The sequence below is a fragment of the Pocillopora damicornis genome, chromosome 13 (assembly GCF_964200805.1).
Source record: "Pocillopora damicornis chromosome 13, jaPocDami1.2, whole genome shotgun sequence".
NCBI classification, from domain to species: Eukaryota; Metazoa; Cnidaria; class Anthozoa; order Scleractinia; family Pocilloporidae; genus Pocillopora; species Pocillopora damicornis.
The window spans coordinates 15910950-15929962 of NC_142682.1; the positions used below are offsets into that span (position 1 = coordinate 15910950).

Here is a 19013-nt window from a genome sequence, read left to right on the forward strand (position 1 = left end):
TGTTTCTTACAGTAATTGCCGCCGAAGCGGCATACAACAGACGGTGCCGGTCAAGGTGTTGGATTTTCAAAAAGATCTGCGTACATATTTTCGCAGCTTTGATTTTGCGGGTTGATTCACAAAGAGATAACTGGGAATTGTGAAAAATTTAGCTTTGTTTATTTCCTGTCTTGGGTCCAAAGATCACCTTTTTTCAGTTTTAATCAAATTTACTGTTATACTCGTTTCGATGATTTGTGAAGAGCAAGAAATGAAATAGTTTGAAGGAACAGAAAAACTTAATTTTTTTTGCGGTCATTTACGTAAAAAGATAAGGCGGACTGCTCATGTGATTGAATGCATTGCAAAACTTTCACGTTTTTACTCGAAAATATTTAAAATAAATATAAAATAATTAGTGGGCAATAGTGATGTTGTAGTAATGTCAGTAGTTTTTTGATGTAGCAAAATTCATCGATGTCAAGAGGAAACTAAATTTCGCTCTTTTTTAAATTTTTTGTTATTTTTATCAACCCCACCAGCTGGCGTGAATAAGGCAGAAGTTGGGATAAAAAAGAATTGAAAAAAGAAACGAATTTTGCCAGATATTTTCGGAAGCTGTAATATATTTTGCCAATGTTTTTAACCATTTGTATAACAGTAAGAGTAGACTTGAATCCCTCAGTGTGAATCTCACCATATGGTCAATCAATTTGGACTTAAAATTATGAACGGGCAATTAACGAGTTTGATGGTAAAAAAAAATATAAAATGCTGACATATAAAGAATTGTCGGAAAAATCATAAGTGAACTCACCTTTTTGTGCTGTAGAATAAAACTCACATCCTTTCAAGATCTTGCAATTTGCATGAAACAAAAACCTCATTTTTAGACATCAAACATTAATTGACTTTGATTTATGACAGTCTTCGCGCTTTTAGCTGATAAATGAAACCGCAATGGAATGACCATCAAAGCGTGCGCGACTGAGAACATGGCCAGCGGTGTCTCTGTGAAGTGATTTTAATTTTCCTCTCAGAAAGCAAATCAGATTTCATTGGATTTCTAAAATGAAACGGAGACCTTGTTTTATAGAGGAAGTATACCTTTTGATTAATCTATTCTCACGTAAACTACTTCTCTATCGCCTGGAGTCCATCGCCTTTAAAACCCTTTAAATACTTATCGTAAAATAAGTTATTATCTTTTTGTAAATAGAATACGAAAGATGGAAAGTTTAAAGCTCGGTAAAGAAATAGAGAGAAAAAATTCTGACGAAAAACTTGTTTCGCTAAGTTATAATCTTTTTCATGTCATTTTGTCCTACATCTTTCCTTGAAATATTATGGGTCATCGCTCTTCCAGAATAATGAGGAGTTCCAAACACGAGAACAGGTTTTACTGTCGTTCTCGAACACTCGGGAGCTGAGACCCGCGGGAGTTCCCGCGCGCTATTATGGCAATCAATATTCGGACCCAGTCTTTACACTCCATCACTGAGTACTTTCTCTGAAGAACGCTGTAAACACTTAGAACGAATTTCGTGGTTTTATTTGAAGTGCGATAGAAAACATCGCATGGATAAAGAGATCAGAGACAAAAATGCAGAGGGAGGCAGCAGCGACGAAGAAGAAGCTTTCGAAAGCGCCGATGAAGGAGAAGATGGAACCAAACACGGTAAACATTCTACCCGTGCAGTCGCCACGTCAGCTGACATTAGATCTCCACATTCCACGTCGAAAGAATCAGTTGGCATGAATGATGCCTCAATAACTAGGCAGGCAACCTCAGACGGTGATATTAGTTCCGAAAAAGAAGAGCTGGAGATGCGAAATTCAAGTATGGATGAAAACGTAGTGCAGGAAAACATCGTAGAGGGATACCTTAGAAAAGAGGAATCTACTGTGATACAGGACGAGAATTCACCTTCCACCGAAAAGATTGTAGATGAGAATTCGCAAGCTACTGAGTCAAGTGAGACAATCGAGAAAAACGCCAAAACTAGGGCATCAAAGTCCTCCGAGGATGAGGAAACTACTGCTATGAGCGAGAAAGAAGACAATATCAAACTCGACTCAGAAGAGCTTACAGACCATAGCTTGACAATGGAACACAACGATCATCAGATTGCGGTGAACCAGGTTGATGTGTTAGCTGAGGAAAGAGTAGAAGCTGCAGGAAACTCTGAAAAAAGGCAGCAGCAGATGAAGGCTTCAGAATCAAATGCTGGTGATCAAGTTGAAGATATAAAGCGTGACAGGTAATTGTTTGGTAAGGGGGGGGATGGGGGAGTATGGTTAGGGTAGGGTGGAGAAGAAAAGAAAAGCTTTTGGTCAAGGGAGCCTAAGTTCAGTGAAAGCTTGGCTGTGTATCTTTGCTTGCTAATTATTTCTCCACCCAACTGTTTCTAATTCTATGTACATTAACTGCGTAGAAAGTTAGGAATACATGACTGATTCCATTTAAAAGGTAAGTCATGATCGTCAGCTCTTCTTTAAAATTAGGATGGTGAATTTGGCTATTCACAAACATTTTTTGTAGTCAGACTATGTATCAGGATTTTTTTTGTTTCCAAAATGTGTTGGTTGAGAGATGTGAAAGAAAACTGAAGAGAAAGTGATTTCAGGTTGCTTTTAGCAAATAAGATCTAAACTTGCATAAATATTTTTTGTGACTAGTTCATTGGAGAGGCCAGTACAAGAAGCATCCAAGGCCAGTACCCCTGGAGGTTGGGGGTGGGGAGGCTGGAGCTCAGTGCTCTCTCAAGCGACAGCTTCTGTCACATCAGGGTTGTCTTCTGTTATTGAAACAGTAGAAACAACACTTGGTGTTCCTGACCCAGAGGAGATGGCAAGGAAAGTGAGAGCAGAAGAAAAACAAGTAAAGGAGAAAGTGACAGAGGAACAAAATTCTGAACATTCAGAGGAAAGGAAAGGTGATAGCACCACTGAAGGTCAGTAAATTATGGTTTTTAATGTTTGATTTGCATGTTAGACCAAGATTATTCATTAGTTGTAGATGTGGTTTCTGCTTCTGTGATAGGATAATTTCTGGGCTATCTTACTGAACTATTTTATTCTTACTGTCTCTATTGTGGATATTGGAGCAGTTTCTTAAGAACCTCATACTGGTGCTTTCTGGAGAAATTTTTTGTATGTGAAAACAGTCCCTCAGAAGAACAAGAGATGAAAATCTTGTACAATAAGCATCTTAGATTAGTTTCTGAGAAAATTATATTCATTCGTAACTCCAGAAGAGTTGTCGGACATTATAAAGGAAAAATTAAATTTTAAAAGGCATCCTTTTTAAGGGAAATTAGAAAACCAAAATTACACCTTCAGAAGGGAATTTATTAGGATATTGATAGATTTTCCATAACATAATAAACATCAGAATTTTTTCCCTGAACACATCTACTGCTGTTTTTACTGTGTTAACCTTAACTTCCACAAGTGTTAAACATGCAACTTATCCCTACAATATCCATCTGTTGTTCAGAAAACAGGTGATGAGAATACCCAAACTTATCTGGTATAAGTTGTTGTATTGATCTAACACCACATTCTAGTAACTAATTTACATGAAATGTGTAGCAGCAAGAGGGGAGAGTTAGCAATTCGATCTTGAAAGTTAAAGAGTTAGAGGTTGTCAAGTTAGGCTAGTCAAGTGTTAAGTCATAATTTTGCACACGCAAACATACACTGATGACTTGTAATGTTGCAATTATTTGTTTCGTTTTTCCCTTTATACCAAACAGCTACTAGTGATTCTTTCTTCTCTGGGTTTGGTGTATCAAACCTGACCAGTGTGGTGCAGAGCACTGGAATTGAGTTGGTATCAGGAGGGCTGGGTGCTTTGGAGTTTATTGGCAAAAAGACAATGACTGTTTTGTCTGAGGGTGATCCAGGACTGAGGCAAAAAAGAGAACAAATTGCAGGAAAAGGCCCAAGTCTCTCTCAGGCAAGTTCATAATGAACAATAAGAGTAGGAGCTTATTGTGTGAAAGTCGATGAGGACAAGTGCAAATCAATAATTATTCACAGAAATTGGTAGCAAATAATCTAATTGCATTAGTTTAGATATATTATAAACTTAATACAAGACAGGGTCATTATTCTATTTTGTGAACCACCACACAGTGTTAGGCTACAAACTTGACTTGCTTCATCTATCACATAATAGATAGCAAGTGGTGTAGCAAATCAGATGGCAGTATTTGTGATAGAATGCAATTAGATTAATACTGATATGCTATATTATGCTGATATGCTATTTTAAGGGTGGCAACCAAGAATTTGGAAGGGATTGGTAGGAGGAGTTCTTTAATATGGTTTCTGGACGCAAGAGGAAAGTCAAATCTACTTTCAACCACCCCTGTCCTCTTAACTGTAGCAACCTCCTTCCAGAGACACATTCTCTGTAGTGACAACTAATAAGCATGTAAATGCACCTTGGACACAGTTTCTGTTTCCAGTATGAACCATCCTGCAACAATAAAGAAAACAGCAGCTTTTGGCAGTTGTCTTACTCAAGGAAATTGAAATTTTCTTCTGTTAGGTTTTAAGAGAGGCCAGAGAAGCATCTGAACAAAAAGCTACAGTTGAAGCTGAACAAACCACACCCATGGTAGACTTATGCGGCGAGTTTGACAAATTCCAAGGACTTGCTCACTTAGAAGCACTGGAGATGCTTTCACGTGACAGTGAGGCCAAGGTGAGCAACAGAAAGACTTAGTTATTGACATTAGGCTCTTAATTCACTAAACAGTCCCTGTTAGATCCTCCTTCCCCCTTGGTAAATTGTTTTGCACCTTGCAATGTGCAAGCTACAACTGCATCTGTTTTGCACCTTGCAATGTGCCAGCTACAACTGCATCTAATGCCTGCATCAGCAGTGTTCTCCTTTTCAGGCTGTAACCATTACAACTTACCACTTGTATTCCTTTTATTGCCGCCTAAAACTGCCTGAAATTCTTAAAAATTCAACGGGTAAATGGTTTTTTGAACGGTTTTAAAATTTCTTTTACTTGTCACGCTTAGATTAAGGGAGAACACTGCACCACATGCAGTTTCGATTTCCCTAAGCTACAGCTTTGCTTGAAGCAATTTCCCCCCACCCTCCTCTCATACAATATCAAAGTTTGCGCCCCATAACAACATGATTGATTATAATTCCCTCCAATCATGGAAAACACCCAGAAATTGTCTGTCCGGTATGTTCAAGTTTATGAATTATAGATACAAGTATATTAGTTACAAATTGTTTGCAGTAATTGTTTAGCTCATTTAAGCGTGTGTCGACCTTTTGCCTCCAGCTTGAATCCTGCATCATTGATTTAACGGAAGACGAGCTTCACATGCTGAAGCCTTTGTTACGAGCCGTGGAGGAAGTTTTTCACATCGACGACGACAACGACGCTGATGTCGAAGGGGCTGAAGACTTTAAATCGGTCGTGTTGGACAATGTCAAGTCGCTAAACCTGCCGTTTACTGCGGACAAGATCATTTATTCACAGGAAAAGGCAAGAGAATGGATTGCTTCTTGTGTTAAAGAACAGGACGATTCTCCGGGGAGCAAAGACGGAGTTGAAATTTATAACACAGCCGTTTCAAGCTTGGCGGAGCTCACGGCTCGTACCGTGGAATCATTTCACAAGTTTACAGAACTGTTACTCCATCAAGCTGAGCAGGCTACGGAAACCTCGTCTCTTGTGCGTGCGCAATGCGTGCGTAAATTGACAGACGCAGTTTTAGAGGAGATTTCTATTTTGGCGACGCATTTCGCAGGTTGTTTGAACACCGCTGCCGACGACTCAGAAAACCCTGACTCAGTCAGCTCTTTGATAACAACATTGTATCTTGATTCTTCGACAAGTGCAGACTATTTGAGAAACTCTTTGAAACTGTTGCGGCCCGTTTTACAGCTTTCCTCCCTCAATGAGCAAAACCCTCCTAAAGGTTGAAGCGGACCCACAAGTATATTTTCAGAGAGTTCTTTTCTTGTAAAGTGCACTAGTCGATCATTCGCAGTATGGGTAATTTGGTCACTTATACAAATAATTTAATCTTCAAATCGTTGCATATGTTCAGATTAAAGTTATTACATCATAAATTTAGGAAATTCTGTTTGTGTAATAAATCTTCTTGTACTGGTGCGCAGAAGATTGTCACCATTCGATTCTTAAATATCCAGAATAAAGTCACCAAATTTGGGCGCTAGTATGAACGATTAGACACCTTACTAATCCTTTACACCCTAACATCAGTATTCATTTTCTCCATACTGTTCTCTATACATTTCCTGATGTACTGGCAAGGAGAATTTGTTTAACAATCAAGAGGTTCTTCAGTTGATTATCATTTCCTTTATTCTCTTGACCTTAATGTTTGATTCAGAGAGAAATTAAAAATTCGATGCTAGTCACTCAGGGATTAAAGGATTAAAGAAAATTTTGCACGTTTGTAAATCCTTCCGGAAACCCCTGCTCAGGAGAGTGTTTAAAACGAGGAGTTCATTCCTTTGTGGGATTTACTTTAAATAGACGTGAGCGCGAGATGCATTAGACACCCGGTTAAGAATTTCCGTTGATCTGTTATCTCCTCTAATGCTCCGTTCCTTATTATCTATTCTTGTGTGAGTGTCCTGGTCTGCGTGTATTTTAGCTTTACCGGCAAAGCGTGAACGGCGCATTGTTGTAGGAGATGCCGCTGATCTCTTACAATAATTGTAAGGCATGGTCAACTGGGGCAATTTTAAATTAAGTGTCGAAAGTAATCCGTGATTGCGTTATTTTCGCTTTACTTGGCTCTGTGATTGATCCAAAAAACTCGCCCCACTCTCTCAACCAATCAGATGCAAAATTACGACCAATCACCACTTTGTCGCCGCGTTTTCCCGCGCTTAACGCAGTTTGGTCGGTTCAACTTAATGGGCCACATATGGTAATCAATTTGGTTTTGGCTCTACCACACTTAATCGAAAAGCATTCCAATACCAATGCAATCGAGTGTTATCTTGGACACTCAACTGAACATTGCTCAAGACAAGCTCTACAAAACAATAAACAGAGTCAGTAGCAAAGTTCAAAACGTTTTATTCTTCATTCACGTGATCAGAGTACATTTAAGGAAACCATCACAACCACACGTTCGCAAGTCCTCATAATTGGTGCCTGAGTAGCAGGTCCTGCAGGAAACAAGTAAAATGGGGTACAAGGAAGAAAATCACAAGCAATTCTTCCATAAACACGTCTGGGTATCAGGTGCCTTGTTCCTTTAATGAGCCTGCTACTCATGCGAGAGCGAAAGTTTTCAGCGAAAGTTTTCAGTTTTACCTACTTCACAATACAAAAATTATCGTAAAAACAGCGGTCGGGCTTTCAGTTCCACTTGAAAATAATCCTGATGAGGAAATTCTACACGCACAACTCGTCTAATGCTGAGTAATGAGAAATAATCCATGAAAAATTTCAAGTCAGTTCGATAGCCCGCTATTAGTAACATAATGAGAAATAAGCATAACAAAATCAACAGCAGCAAGTTCTAAGAAATTCTTTATTTCCACAGCTTGTAGGCATTGTACATCAGGTGGGCAGTAAATACTGCAAGTTACCACACCTCAAGAAGATTATCTTTATTCTTGAGTTAGCTAAATTGAACTCCATGCAAACGGCCTGTTTCTTCAAAATTCAGTCCGAATTATCTTTGATAAAGAGTATCTGATGGAGCTCCGGACGCTTCAATGTTACGTTAGGCTTCCATCGCGCGCAAGAACGCCGATAAGGTGACATAATCATCACGAATAAAAAAGTTATCGGAACGTGGGGAAATGTGGCAACCAAAATTGCCGAGGGGGTTTACCTCTTCAAGAAGCATGCGCACAGAACAAGTCTCTAATAACTTTCGCGCTTCTCACGCCAAGGAAACAACTGAAATTACAATCAACAGGTGGGATTCCAAGCAGGGGACAAAGGAGGGAATGATTTTGAAACAATTTTTCTTTCTTTCTTTTTTATGTAATTTGGCAGTTTGAAAATGCTAACAAAAGACGGACCGACCATCAAGGAACTGCCCTGAATTAGAGTGACTATGTTTCATCACCCTTCGTTTCATTTTCTTTATTTTCATTAACATTACTAGACAAACTAACCACGCCCTTTCCTTCACATGCCGAAGACTCCGCATCTGATTTATCAGTCTCTCCTTTTTGAGGGTTGCTTTCGGACGCCTCTTTATTCTGAGGTATTTTTGGTTCCCTATCACGACCTCCCGCGTGTTCCACTTCTGCCTTTGCTTCATCGTTTTGCGGAGATTTTTGCTCTGTCTTTGCTCCATCTTTTGTCGGCGATTTTTCTTCCAAAGAAGTGTTAACGTTTTCATCATCTTTCTCCTGCTCGTTTTCGTCCTCTTCTGTTTGAATTTGGGCCTAGACGTGACACGGTGGTATGAAAAGGCAAAACGTACAATGATTGTACCAAAGACAAAGTAAAAGGGAAGAAGAAAGAAAATGCGCAAGGAATTCGTTAGTTGTTCTAGATTCCTGCTGGTTTCTGGAGACTTGTACTGCAACACCTGCATACCATACAGTCTCTCTCCAGTCCGGCAAACGGATACATGTAAAACACATGTAAGAATTAGGAACATGTTTCAATATCATATTTGTTATTTTTATTCAATAAATACAATGATAATGACAAAGAATTACAACAAGGAGGACGAAAAAACAGAATATCTCAACTAGATAGGAACCCCACAGCAGCTACAAGCAGATCATCTTTCCCAACTCAGTCAGCCGGGTAACGCATACAACAACAACAACAACAACAAGGGGCATAGCGCGAGAACTTAGCACCGATTTTTGTTTTGTTTTTGGTTTATCTTTTTAATTTTTTCTTTTCTTTTATCCTTCGTTTTCTTGCGCAATGGTCTGAGAAAAAGAGAACTGCTTGAAGTCTAGATTACAAGGAAATCATATGCTCCAAAAGTAAACAACGATGTCTTAAAATTGATTAAAATAACACAAAATATAACGCAAGAACTCAAACAAAAGACATTTCAGCCAATCTCTTTAACCACATAGATTGAAGAGCCATGACTTACAAATGTGTTTAGGGCAACAGCTTTGTGCACATGAAAAAATAAACATACCTCTTTGACGTCTTGATAGCACAAATAATGGTACGTCTGCAACCCAATTTAACTCAGCATAAAAACATTGAACAAACCTCTAAAGCGAAACAGCTAGTTAAGGAAAAACAAAACAAAACAACGGAAAAAATAGTAACTCGCCTTGCCATCAATGCGAACGGCAGACTTATAATGCCACTCTTCATTAGTCTCTTCCCAGAATTGCTCAAATTTCTCGCAACAGATGTCGCATTCCTACGAAACAAATAAGGTGTTGGTCAAAACCGCTACTCAACTGAATAAAGGGGATAAGTCTGAAAAGACACAAGTTTCCAAAGTAAAAATAAAAAACGTGGAAATGCTTTGTTTGCCTCGTATATTTAGGGTATACCACCAAACTAAAGCCTAAATTGCAGCTCTCAGAACATTGATTGTGGTGAGATATCACCTGAACCATTAGAGTACAAAGACAAAAAGTTCCCAAAGTTGCTGGGGTGGTAAACCAAGTCTTAAATTGGTGGGGCCATGATGTTATGTCTTCGATGTGCAGATCTTTCATTTACCTTAAGGCTGTGAAAATTTCACAAAAAATGAATAAATATTAAACATGTACTAGCATCCTGTGCCAGCTCTCGGGCTGGAAAGGGTTAAGAAACTGTGGGGCTGCTTCGGTGGAGGGTTTTACAAGATACTTTTGTTTTGTGAAATGAGTTGAAAATACAGCCCTTTCCCTCTAACGAAGGGCTAACGGTCGAAACGTCAGCTTAAGAAACTCTTTACGGTGGACAGTTTACATTGTCAACTCCGTTGGTGAAAACCAAGTTATTTTGTTCACCAACTGGTTCTTCGGTAACAAGAACTAACAGAGCACCCTTACCGCTTCAGCTTCTGTGTCACCAGCAAGCACAGGACAGCTACCATCTGCAAACTCCTTTTCTGTTTCCTTCAACGGATCTGGAGAGTCTACAGCCCCCTTGCTGATATCAAAGAACGAACTCTTTGCTGTAGGAAAAAAAAATGCGACACTGCACAACAGAACATGTTTCACGCACTCGTAACGACTTGTTATCTTCATACGAAGTCGTTCTTCAAAATCAGATTATATGCGTAAGGCATACACCAACTGCCTCGGATATACAGACAATATTTATCTGTGGCATACCTAGTTCGTTGTGTTTCATCTGTTTTGCCGGACACGCTATCCATAAAAAGTCGCTGTTTTATTCGAATATTCGGGTTTTTTAATTATTTCAATTGTGCGTATGTATATGTGTTTGTTTTTTCTTTTTTTCAACTTTTTTCTTCCCATCTGGAAGAAAAAGGAGTACAGAAAAATTTAAGGGAATCCCCGAAAAAAAAAAAAAATTACTGAACATTGCCGATGGAGACGCCAAAACGCTACCTCTTTCGTCTGGATCCGATATCTCTTCGTAATTAAGCCAGTCCTTAACAACAAAGTACCACTGCCTGTGTGCCACTCTCCTGCCGTCCTTCTCTCGGCGGTTTTTACGGAAATGCCAATCCAAGTGCTCACGGTAGATCTTTGCAGCTTCACCAGGAAACCGCAGCCCACAAGATGAACATTGCGTGCCATCGTAAAGACTGGCGATAACACTATCGTGACGCCTGCGCAGTGATAAAAAATACAGAGAGACAGTGTGACATTGAAACTGAGGCAAATTTCGTGTGAAAGTAAATCAAGATTACTTCGGTTTTGCTTCACTTCGTTCTGGGATTGGTCTTAAAAAAAAAAAAAAAAAAAAGAGCAATCGAATTGACCGATCAGATGCAACTTGACACAACCGCGAGCGACTTGGTTACTTGCACTCGTAGAGTTTTTGTTTTATTTAGGGTTTTTTATTAGCTCCTTCAGACTTTTTCCGTTCTGATAAACCTGGTTTTGATTTGACGAAACTCATTAAAGGGCGCAAAAATAGTTTGCCTGCAGGTGATCAGTTGTAATACCCAAGACGATAAGCTTACTTTTTGAGGTCTTCGGGAACAAGTTTTATCGGTGGAATGACTGGTTTCTCCACTTTTGGAGGTTGCGTCTGTTCTGCAGTTATGGCTGGTAGTGAGAGGCCGGGAAGAGAAACAGGTGGTCCAGGGAGGGGTCGTGGCTTTTGTATCTCAGCCTGAGGGGGAGCTGGTAAGGCGACATGCTGAGGGGGTTCACTAACAGGTTCAGGCATCACCTTGATTATTCCGAAATCCATCAGTTTTCGGAAGAGATCGTCAACAGACCTCTTCTCCATCATGGTGTTGGGAGTGATCGGTACTTCTTGGCCTGCAAAAGGGAATAGTATATGTATATATATTTAACGAATAGATTCCAAGTTTCCGTGCGTGATCTGTGATCTATTACTGAACAGACGCACGGCAACTTGGAATCTATTTGTTTTATATAATAAAGAATTAATAAAGTTTTAGTGTTGACGTCACCTATACGTCTGTCCTCCAATAGATCATAAGTGAGAACCAATCAGAATGCGCGCATAACTAAGCTTATTATATATATATATATATATGTATATATATATATATGTATATATATATATGTATATATATATGTATATATATATATATATATATATATATATATGTATATGTATACATATGTATATATGTATACGTGACTGATTAATATTTCACATCAATAATCAAGAATGAACCACATCTAAAACGTTCTGCTTGAAAAATTGACATTGTTCCACGTATCTCTCCTCAAGGAAGACTTTTTCCACATGCAGCCAAAGCACAATATTTCAATGATTAGATCTTTACACCTTTATTGTAATATTCCCAAACTTTACTCTCTATATTTTAAAGGTTACGACAAGGAGAAATTGTTCGACAACCAGGAGCTTCCTAAATTGGTGATCATTTCCATAATTTTCATGACCTTTAAAATTGATTCAAAGGTGATAGTGTACGGAAAAATGTGAAGCCAGTCACTTTCAGGAGTTAAAGGTTTAAAGTGAACTTACCTTTTTCCTGCCTTGGTGGTGTGCTGGGTGTTACTACGGACCCTGGGCTGTTTTCATGATTGCCTGGATGTCGTGCAATCTCCTCCACATGCCTCCCATGTGGAAACTGAGGGTTCAACCCACCATCAACCCTTGGACTATTGTCAAATGGTCTGTCCGTTCTTATGGAAGGACCACCCACTGGCAATGGTCTACCAAGTGAGGGGCGATCCACTTCTGTGTGCGGTCCTCTGTAATCCTCATTGAATCTCCTCATTTCAGGTTCGTTAGCTTCAAATCTGGGGTCATCAACCCTCATCGTGTGGCCTGGTTCCATGGCAGCAGGACCTCTGTTTTGTATTCTGAGATGCTCTGGAGGACCATCATATCTTGGTCTTCCAGGACCGATTTCAGGTGGAGTTCCTGGCCTATCCAATGGACCCCCTGAAAGAAAAAATGTACAGGTTCAGAAATAAAACTTTGATGGAATCGTATGGCTCCCTTTGATTCAATACTGGTCCTTTTGTGGGCAAGCCTGAGAAAATACAATCTAAGGACACTGAACAAGTGTATTCATTTCCTCTTTGACAAATTTTGTTACATATCAAGTAGCCTTCTCTCCCGTCGTATAAGTACTGAATCACCGAAAAAAAACAAAAAACTATATGGGATCAATATCCACCTGGTCTGAATGGAGGTTCCTCTAATCTTGAGGACATCATATGTCTAGGTAAGTATTCAGAATTTGGTGGAGGCCTGCTCTCTCGTGACAGAAGCATTGAATCAGGATGCCTTTGAAGCTCATACAATTGGTGAAGTTTATCTACTAAATCTTCATGTTGCTCCACAGTCAAATCTCCTGCTTGAAGACGACTTTCAGCCTAGGTGAAAAAAATATAATGGTGCTTAAAATACATTTTTAAGACCACAGCATATAAAGATGAAAATCTATGGAACACTTCTTGGAATAGATGGAGAACCTTAGCAACGACCTTCACTGACCTGCCTCATGATTTCATTTTGATGATCCAACATGAGCTCACGTGGAATTTCAAACCCTGGAGTCCATTCTCCAGGATGTTGTTGCCTTGGTGGAGTACGAGGTCTAAATTCTCTCCGCATTCCTGGACCTTGAGGCCCAAAGTTATGATCCCGAGGTAGAGGATGTTCAGCATCCATAGGATGTGGGTGAATATCCATAGGTTCTCCAAGGAAACCTTCATGGAAAACAGGTGGTGGTGTCATTCTTCCTGTATTGGGGAGTGCCCCCTTTCTGTTCCGAAGTTCAGTTATCTCTACATCTGAGAGAAGAGGTCTTGGTTTCTTTGATAGAGGTTCTCCCAGATGTCTCTCTCTTGGGTCATCATGAAAAGGAACTGGAGGATGGCCACGCACTTCCTCTCTAAATTGAAAGTCTGGATCTTGTTGCATTTCATGACTGCTTTGATGTGGTTTAAAGTGTTCAACATTTTCATATTGTTCTCTTTCATATCCATTTCCCCTTGGTCTCTCTTCACGTATTCCTGGACTTCCCTTCCGAACAAATTCCTCACGACCATAGAGTGGACTTTTGCTACCCCTGAAATCTTTATCTACGTATCTGTCTCTCCTGGATGGCCCCTCAGGGCCACGTTTTCCCAGCCGTGATCTTTCATCCACATTTGGTATTTCTGCCGCACTCCTCCTCCAGTTTTCCTGATTCATTAAATGCTCTTTCTGTGGCAAAAAATTTTTATTCCTTTTCCTAAAATCATCCCGGAAAGGATGATTCATTTCATCATGTCTCCCAGCAGTTAATGTATGTCGGGAGTCTCTGTCTGGCACTCTATTAATTCTACGCTCAGTTTTTTCATGATCCATTTCTCTTCCCCTTTTTCCTGGTTCATGGCCACGACCTCTTCCCCTCTCACCTTTTCCTCTTTCTCTCTGCCTTTCAACAGACCTTCTTCTTCCCCTTCGAGCTTTCCCTCTCATATCTTGAATATCTTCTGGCTCATCTTTGTGGTTTTCATGATTTGGTGAGTGGCTTGACCAGTCACCAGAATTTCGCCTTTTGTGTGTACTCTTAGGTTTTGATGGCTTTTGCAAGTCACCATACTTTGGACTGCCTGTAACTTCCCTTTCAAGATGAGTTCCTGAAGGAACTCTACTTGAGCTTTCTAATGAATTGGCTGCCACTGACATGTGCTGAACACTTTTTATCTTGGGGATTGGGACAGTTTTCAAATCTTGTTGTGAAGAATCACCACAATGTTTTGGCTCTGGAATATGATCAGGTTCAGGCTCAATTTGGCGGATGCGTGGATCACGGCTACTAAGTGTCTCTTGCATTTTCTCTGTAGTCTCTGCTTTCGTTGACACTGGTTCACTTAGTGTAGAATTGGGAGGCTGTTGATGGATAAACTAAAATTTTGTCCTCAAAATTCTAGCAAATTATGCTTCAGCCAACATTAAAAATAAAAGAATATAATGGCTTTGGCTGTTCTTAAACTTTATGCTTAACCCTTTAACCCTTAAGAAAAACTAGCATCGAATTTCTACATACTTTGACAAACATTGAATTTAAGGTTATGAATCTACAGCAAAAGAACACCCACTCAAGAAGCTCTTGAATGTTCAAAAAATTCTCCTGGTCGGTACCACTGGAAATGCAAAGAGAACAGTATGTTGAACCTGCATTCTGATATCAGGATGTTAAGGGTTAAGAGCAATATCATGCAAAATTAATGCTGAACTACTTCCATAAGGGGTAAATCCCTGAAGCTTAGAGAAAGATCTTCCCTAAGCATCAATGTAAAGGGGACAGGATAAACATACCTTTTTTCAACAAAATCTAAATTTCTGAACAACTCAAATAATTCAAAAAAGTACTAACCCCATTTAAAAGTACTGAGTCTTTTGTACTTTCTGGCTTCAATCGCAAGTGGAGAATTTGCTGCTGTTGTTGTTGGAGAAGGAGCTTTCGTTCCTGTTGTTGCTTTTTGAGAAGAAGATCTCTTTTCATCTGGTGCTCCTGAATCTCAAGTTCTGTCAGTTTAAGCTGTTCTTCTTGCAGTCTCTGTAACTCAAGCAAGCGCTGCTGGTGGTCAACAACAACCTTATGCTCCTGGGGTGTAGCTATGCTGCCAGTTAAAACTGCACCAGTTTTTTCAGCCTGTGTTGTTTGAGAAAAAAGGTTTGAATACTGATGCAGATTCATGTTCAAGTACTGCTAGTCATCTTCACTTTTAGGAAACATGTTCTACTATACTTAACATTCTGACAAGCTCCTAAAAGCTTATTATGAATTTTCAGAGCTTCCAGAAAGGAATGAGGAGAAACAGCAGACAATTGTGAATGTGTATCTGTGTTAGGAAGGGGGGCTCAAAACTCAATGAGAGCCTCGATGTTAGTTGACTTCTCATCTGAACTCATGCTACACTCCAAGATTGCTCCTTTCCTTAGTTTGAAAACCCTGTTACATGTAAGTATCTAGCAGCAGGAAAAATATATTCCTACCTGAAACACTACCAAAGCCAACTAAAAAGACAATAGTTCAATAACACTACAACTAGTTTACCTTGTGTTTTTATTTTGGAGTTTCAATTCAGGGAAAGGGGAAGAGGTTTGGAGGGGGGCTCATTAGAAACCTGAAGCTCTGGACTGAGGGCTTAACAAAGCCTCTATGTCATAACAGTGGCCCTCAATTCCAAACTAATTGTCCCTCTTTCCTTTTTTTTTCTTTACACAGTACCAATAAATTGACTTAAAAGCTAAAGTACCTTTGGCAGAAACTTTGGGTTAATATGTATAGAGGGACTTGGTGGAGGAGCAGGAGAAATGGGCCATCCTGGGTCATGCTTATTCACAGCAACATCCAAGTCATGCAACATCTTCGCTGGAAAATACTGCTGCCAAGTATGCCGCAACTTGTACAGATCCCGACGAGTCTTCTCATCTGCCTGAAAAATAATTATTACATAATAATGAATAATACATTTTTAAGAAAAGAAAGGTAATCACAGTAACCTACACATGAAAAGAATTTGTAAAAAAACAATAATTGAAAGAAACTCAGGTTTGCAGAGAATCAAACCAATAACTGTCCTGCCTTACACCTATATTACAGCACTCAAGCTAGCCAATCAGCTGAGTTACAGAGCATGCCATTACAGTATTGGAGTTTGTAACACATAGATTACCTTTTCAAATACACAGGTAAAACTGTTTTCCATAATATCTGCAACAAGCTTCAGGTACCCTCCTCCAACATTCTTCACGATGGAATCAAGCAAATAAAGTGAAGGTAGTTTGAATTGTTGTGATACCTATGACAAGAAATATGGGATAAGAGTATAAGGAAGTATAAGGAACAACGTTCTACTACCTAATGTTTTTTTCACCGATTATCAAACGCTGGAAAAAAATAAGCAAAAGGAATTTGTAAAAACAATAATTGAAAGAAAATCAGGTTTGAAAATGAATCAAACTAATGAAATAAGAGAAAAAAGTATAAGGAAGTATAAGGAACAATGTTCTACTACCTAATGTTTTACTAACAATTATGAAACACTGGAAAAAATAAGCACTAAGACCAATGACACAAAAATCAGAATACTTTGTACTTTTACTTGTACTCTGGTCTCCATTAGCTATGCAAAAGTGTATATTTAAAAAGTGAATCTTTTCCACACAAAAAAATCTGCCATATTGACAAAATAAATTTAATACAATATTTGTTTAGAAGTGGAGTATGCATTAACACCTGCTTGAACAAATTCTTGGTGGAAATAATCATGCATAATTGTTTAAATTAAATCTAAAAAGAAAAAAACAAAAAAAACCTTTGTTATTCCTACCATGTTATTTAACCTTCATTTCACTACCCTATATTTAAACTTCTTTCCTTTAAGGGTGTAAAATAACACCATATTACAACATTTCATTGTTTAAACTTATAATTGTATGAAAATTTTTGACACCATGTACATGTTAAGTACGAGATTAAGTGAGCTACTTCCAAAACCTTCAAAAGGGGTGTAACATTTTTCTGTAGAAAAATCTTATTTAAAACCTTTTATTACATATTGCCATATTAATTCAAATAAGTGCCCTGGGCATTCCTTAAATTTATCAACCTAAAGAGTAGGCACTTATTTAGAGAAGGTACTTATTTGAGGTGGGTGCTTATTTCATAGTTGGCTCTTTTTAACTTTTCTTATCTACAGTGTGGGTGCCTAGTCTAAAAAACATGTTACACATAAATACACCTCTACTACTATTGCACTGTTTGTTATTTCCCTCTGTTAATAATTCTTGGTCCCTTACAGTCCTCTTAATTCAACATTGTAGAGTAAAGATGAATTAAATACTTTTTTCTCTATGCATTCTTAGTCTCTACGATGATATCTAGACTAGACTGAGGATAAGCATTCACACTGCACACAATAATACTTCTGTGGTACTATAATTTTCAAAATAGTTTCCCCAAAAATGTTTATGTAACCTAATCATTGAAAAATTAAAGTATGCTACCATGGTGGCAAAAGAACATGAGAAATGTCACTTCCAATATCTAAAAAGCTTGCCTACAGAAATAAATACAAACACCTTGAACTTTCTACATTTGTGCTCTGGTAGCTGTGAATTTTGGTGTGATTTAATAGGGATACACACTGAAGTTTGTCAACACAGTAACAAGTACTTCACTTAAAGGGCTGGAGACCCATGCCAGGTTTTGCAGCCCACATTCCCCATCCTAATGGTAAAATGGCAAAACCGCAAGCCATCTTTCCGTAAAATTCCTTGCTCCAGCATGTATCCAAGGAATTATTGTTGCCAACCAAGAATCAAGGACTGCATTGCATACATTGATTCTAAAGACCCTACGAGCTTGCAGGCATGAAGTATCAGTATAAACTCAATTTAGGTCTATATGTAAATCTAAGAATCTAAGTTTGTATGCAAAAATTATTTTGCAGTCAGTCGGTGGGCTAATCACTTAAACTAGCGATAAACTAATATTACTATAAACGAAAACAAAGTATTCTATCATATTCAGCTAAAAATAAAAATACCATTAGCGTAAATACATCAATAGCTTTTCCATGTTTTAAGGCACAAAAACATTGCTTTCGATAACCGGAGAGCTTTTGCTTCATTAAGAAGCTAGTAGAAGAAATAAAAGTATAAGCACACACCTGACAAATGCGTTTTTCAATAAGCTTTGTTATGTTCTCGGCATATTGACTGTTTTCTTCGGCAAGCATCGTGAGCACGTTAATTAGTGGTTTAGAATTAAAAGTCAAGTCTTCAAGCGATGAGGCATATTCCTCACAAATACCTTCGTCCCCAGTATCCATCAGGGTGATAAAAAGGGACGAAGAAAAGATGTGTAAAGTAAAAAAAATTAGCGCATCTTAACGGAAAAAGTTGAAGGCGAAATTCAAGATGGCGGCGACTGGAACAATCTCGTTTTCATTCACGTGAGTATGCTTTGAAGCATTATGGGAACAAAATAGTCCTCAGTCTCTCTGCGGACGAAATACCACAATGGTTAGTGTTTCCGTTACGTTTCTGTTTGCAGTGTATTTTCTAAAAGTAAGAGACACGCACAAATAGGATAGGAAAATGAATAGGCACGTCTGCTGCAGACTTAACGTTGTATGACTTGTTTTATCACCATATAACAAACAGATACAAATTCTACAGTACAGAATTTTGTATGTATGCAAGACTTCCAATACGCAGCCTAACATACGAAACTGACCAATATTTCCATGATTTACAATTTTCCGAGAAGTTACTTTCAACTTCACGTATACATGTACCACTTATTGTACAGAGTTATCAATATTTTCCATGCGATACCGGTGCAGCGCTCTCAGAGGTCATGGGTGCAAATCCCGTACAGGCCTGAATTTTTTTCAGGCCTTATTTTCACTACTGCTCAAGTAGTTTTCC

General features: G+C 38.7%; 2 protein-coding genes across 2 annotated transcripts; one reads left to right on the plus strand and one right to left on the minus strand.

Annotated features, from left to right (window-relative positions):
* The first annotated feature begins 1002 nt into the window (after nucleotides 1–1002).
* Nucleotides 1003–6198, plus strand: LOC113684807 (protein FAM114A2). The gene is made up of 5 exons (XM_027202208.2): nucleotides 1003–2240; nucleotides 2659–2933; nucleotides 3738–3940; nucleotides 4538–4693; nucleotides 5295–6198. The coding sequence occupies exons 1-5, from the start codon at nucleotides 1558–1560 to the stop codon at nucleotides 5940–5942; spliced, it is 1965 nt and encodes a 654-aa protein (XP_027058009.2). The 5' UTR covers nucleotides 1003–1557; the 3' UTR covers nucleotides 5943–6198.
* An 859-nt stretch (nucleotides 6199–7057) lies between these two features.
* LOC113684755 (pre-mRNA cleavage complex 2 protein Pcf11) lies at nucleotides 7058–18538 on the minus strand. Its single transcript, XM_027202151.2, has 13 exons — nucleotides 18251–18538; nucleotides 16253–16378; nucleotides 15833–16012; nucleotides 14947–15225; nucleotides 13074–14459; nucleotides 12754–12952; nucleotides 12093–12515; nucleotides 11089–11392; nucleotides 10508–10731; nucleotides 9983–10107; nucleotides 9268–9360; nucleotides 9127–9162; nucleotides 7058–8404 (listed from the first exon to the last, which is right to left on the minus strand). The coding sequence occupies exons 1-13, from the start codon at nucleotides 18410–18412 to the stop codon at nucleotides 8066–8068; spliced, it is 3876 nt and encodes a 1291-aa protein (XP_027057952.2). The 5' UTR covers nucleotides 18413–18538; the 3' UTR covers nucleotides 7058–8065.
* Nucleotides 18539–19013: the final 475 nt, after the last annotated feature.

Excerpts from the sequence above, each read along its gene's own strand:
- LOC113684807 (XM_027202208.2), top strand. The coding sequence starts at position 1,558 with ATGGATAAAGAGATCAGAGACAAAAATGCAGAGGGAGGCAGCAGCGAC. Across the intron at positions 2,241-2,658 it reads GAAGATATAAAGCGTGACAG|TTCATTGGAGAGGCCAGTAC; the intron begins GTAATTGTTTGG and ends TTTTGTGACTAG. Across the intron at positions 3,941-4,537 it reads AAGGCCCAAGTCTCTCTCAG|GTTTTAAGAGAGGCCAGAGA; the intron begins GCAAGTTCATAA and ends TTCTTCTGTTAG.
- LOC113684755 (XM_027202151.2), bottom strand. The coding sequence starts at position 18,412 with ATGGATACTGGGGACGAAGGTATTTGTGAGGAATATGCCTCATCGCTT. Across the intron at positions 14,460-14,946 it reads ACTCAGTACTTTTAAATGGG|CCTCCCAATTCTACACTAAG; the intron begins GTTAGTACTTTT and ends ATCCATCAACAG. Across the intron at positions 10,732-11,088 it reads GTTCCCGAAGACCTCAAAAA|GCGTCACGATAGTGTTATCG; the intron begins GTAAGCTTATCG and ends ATCACTGCGCAG.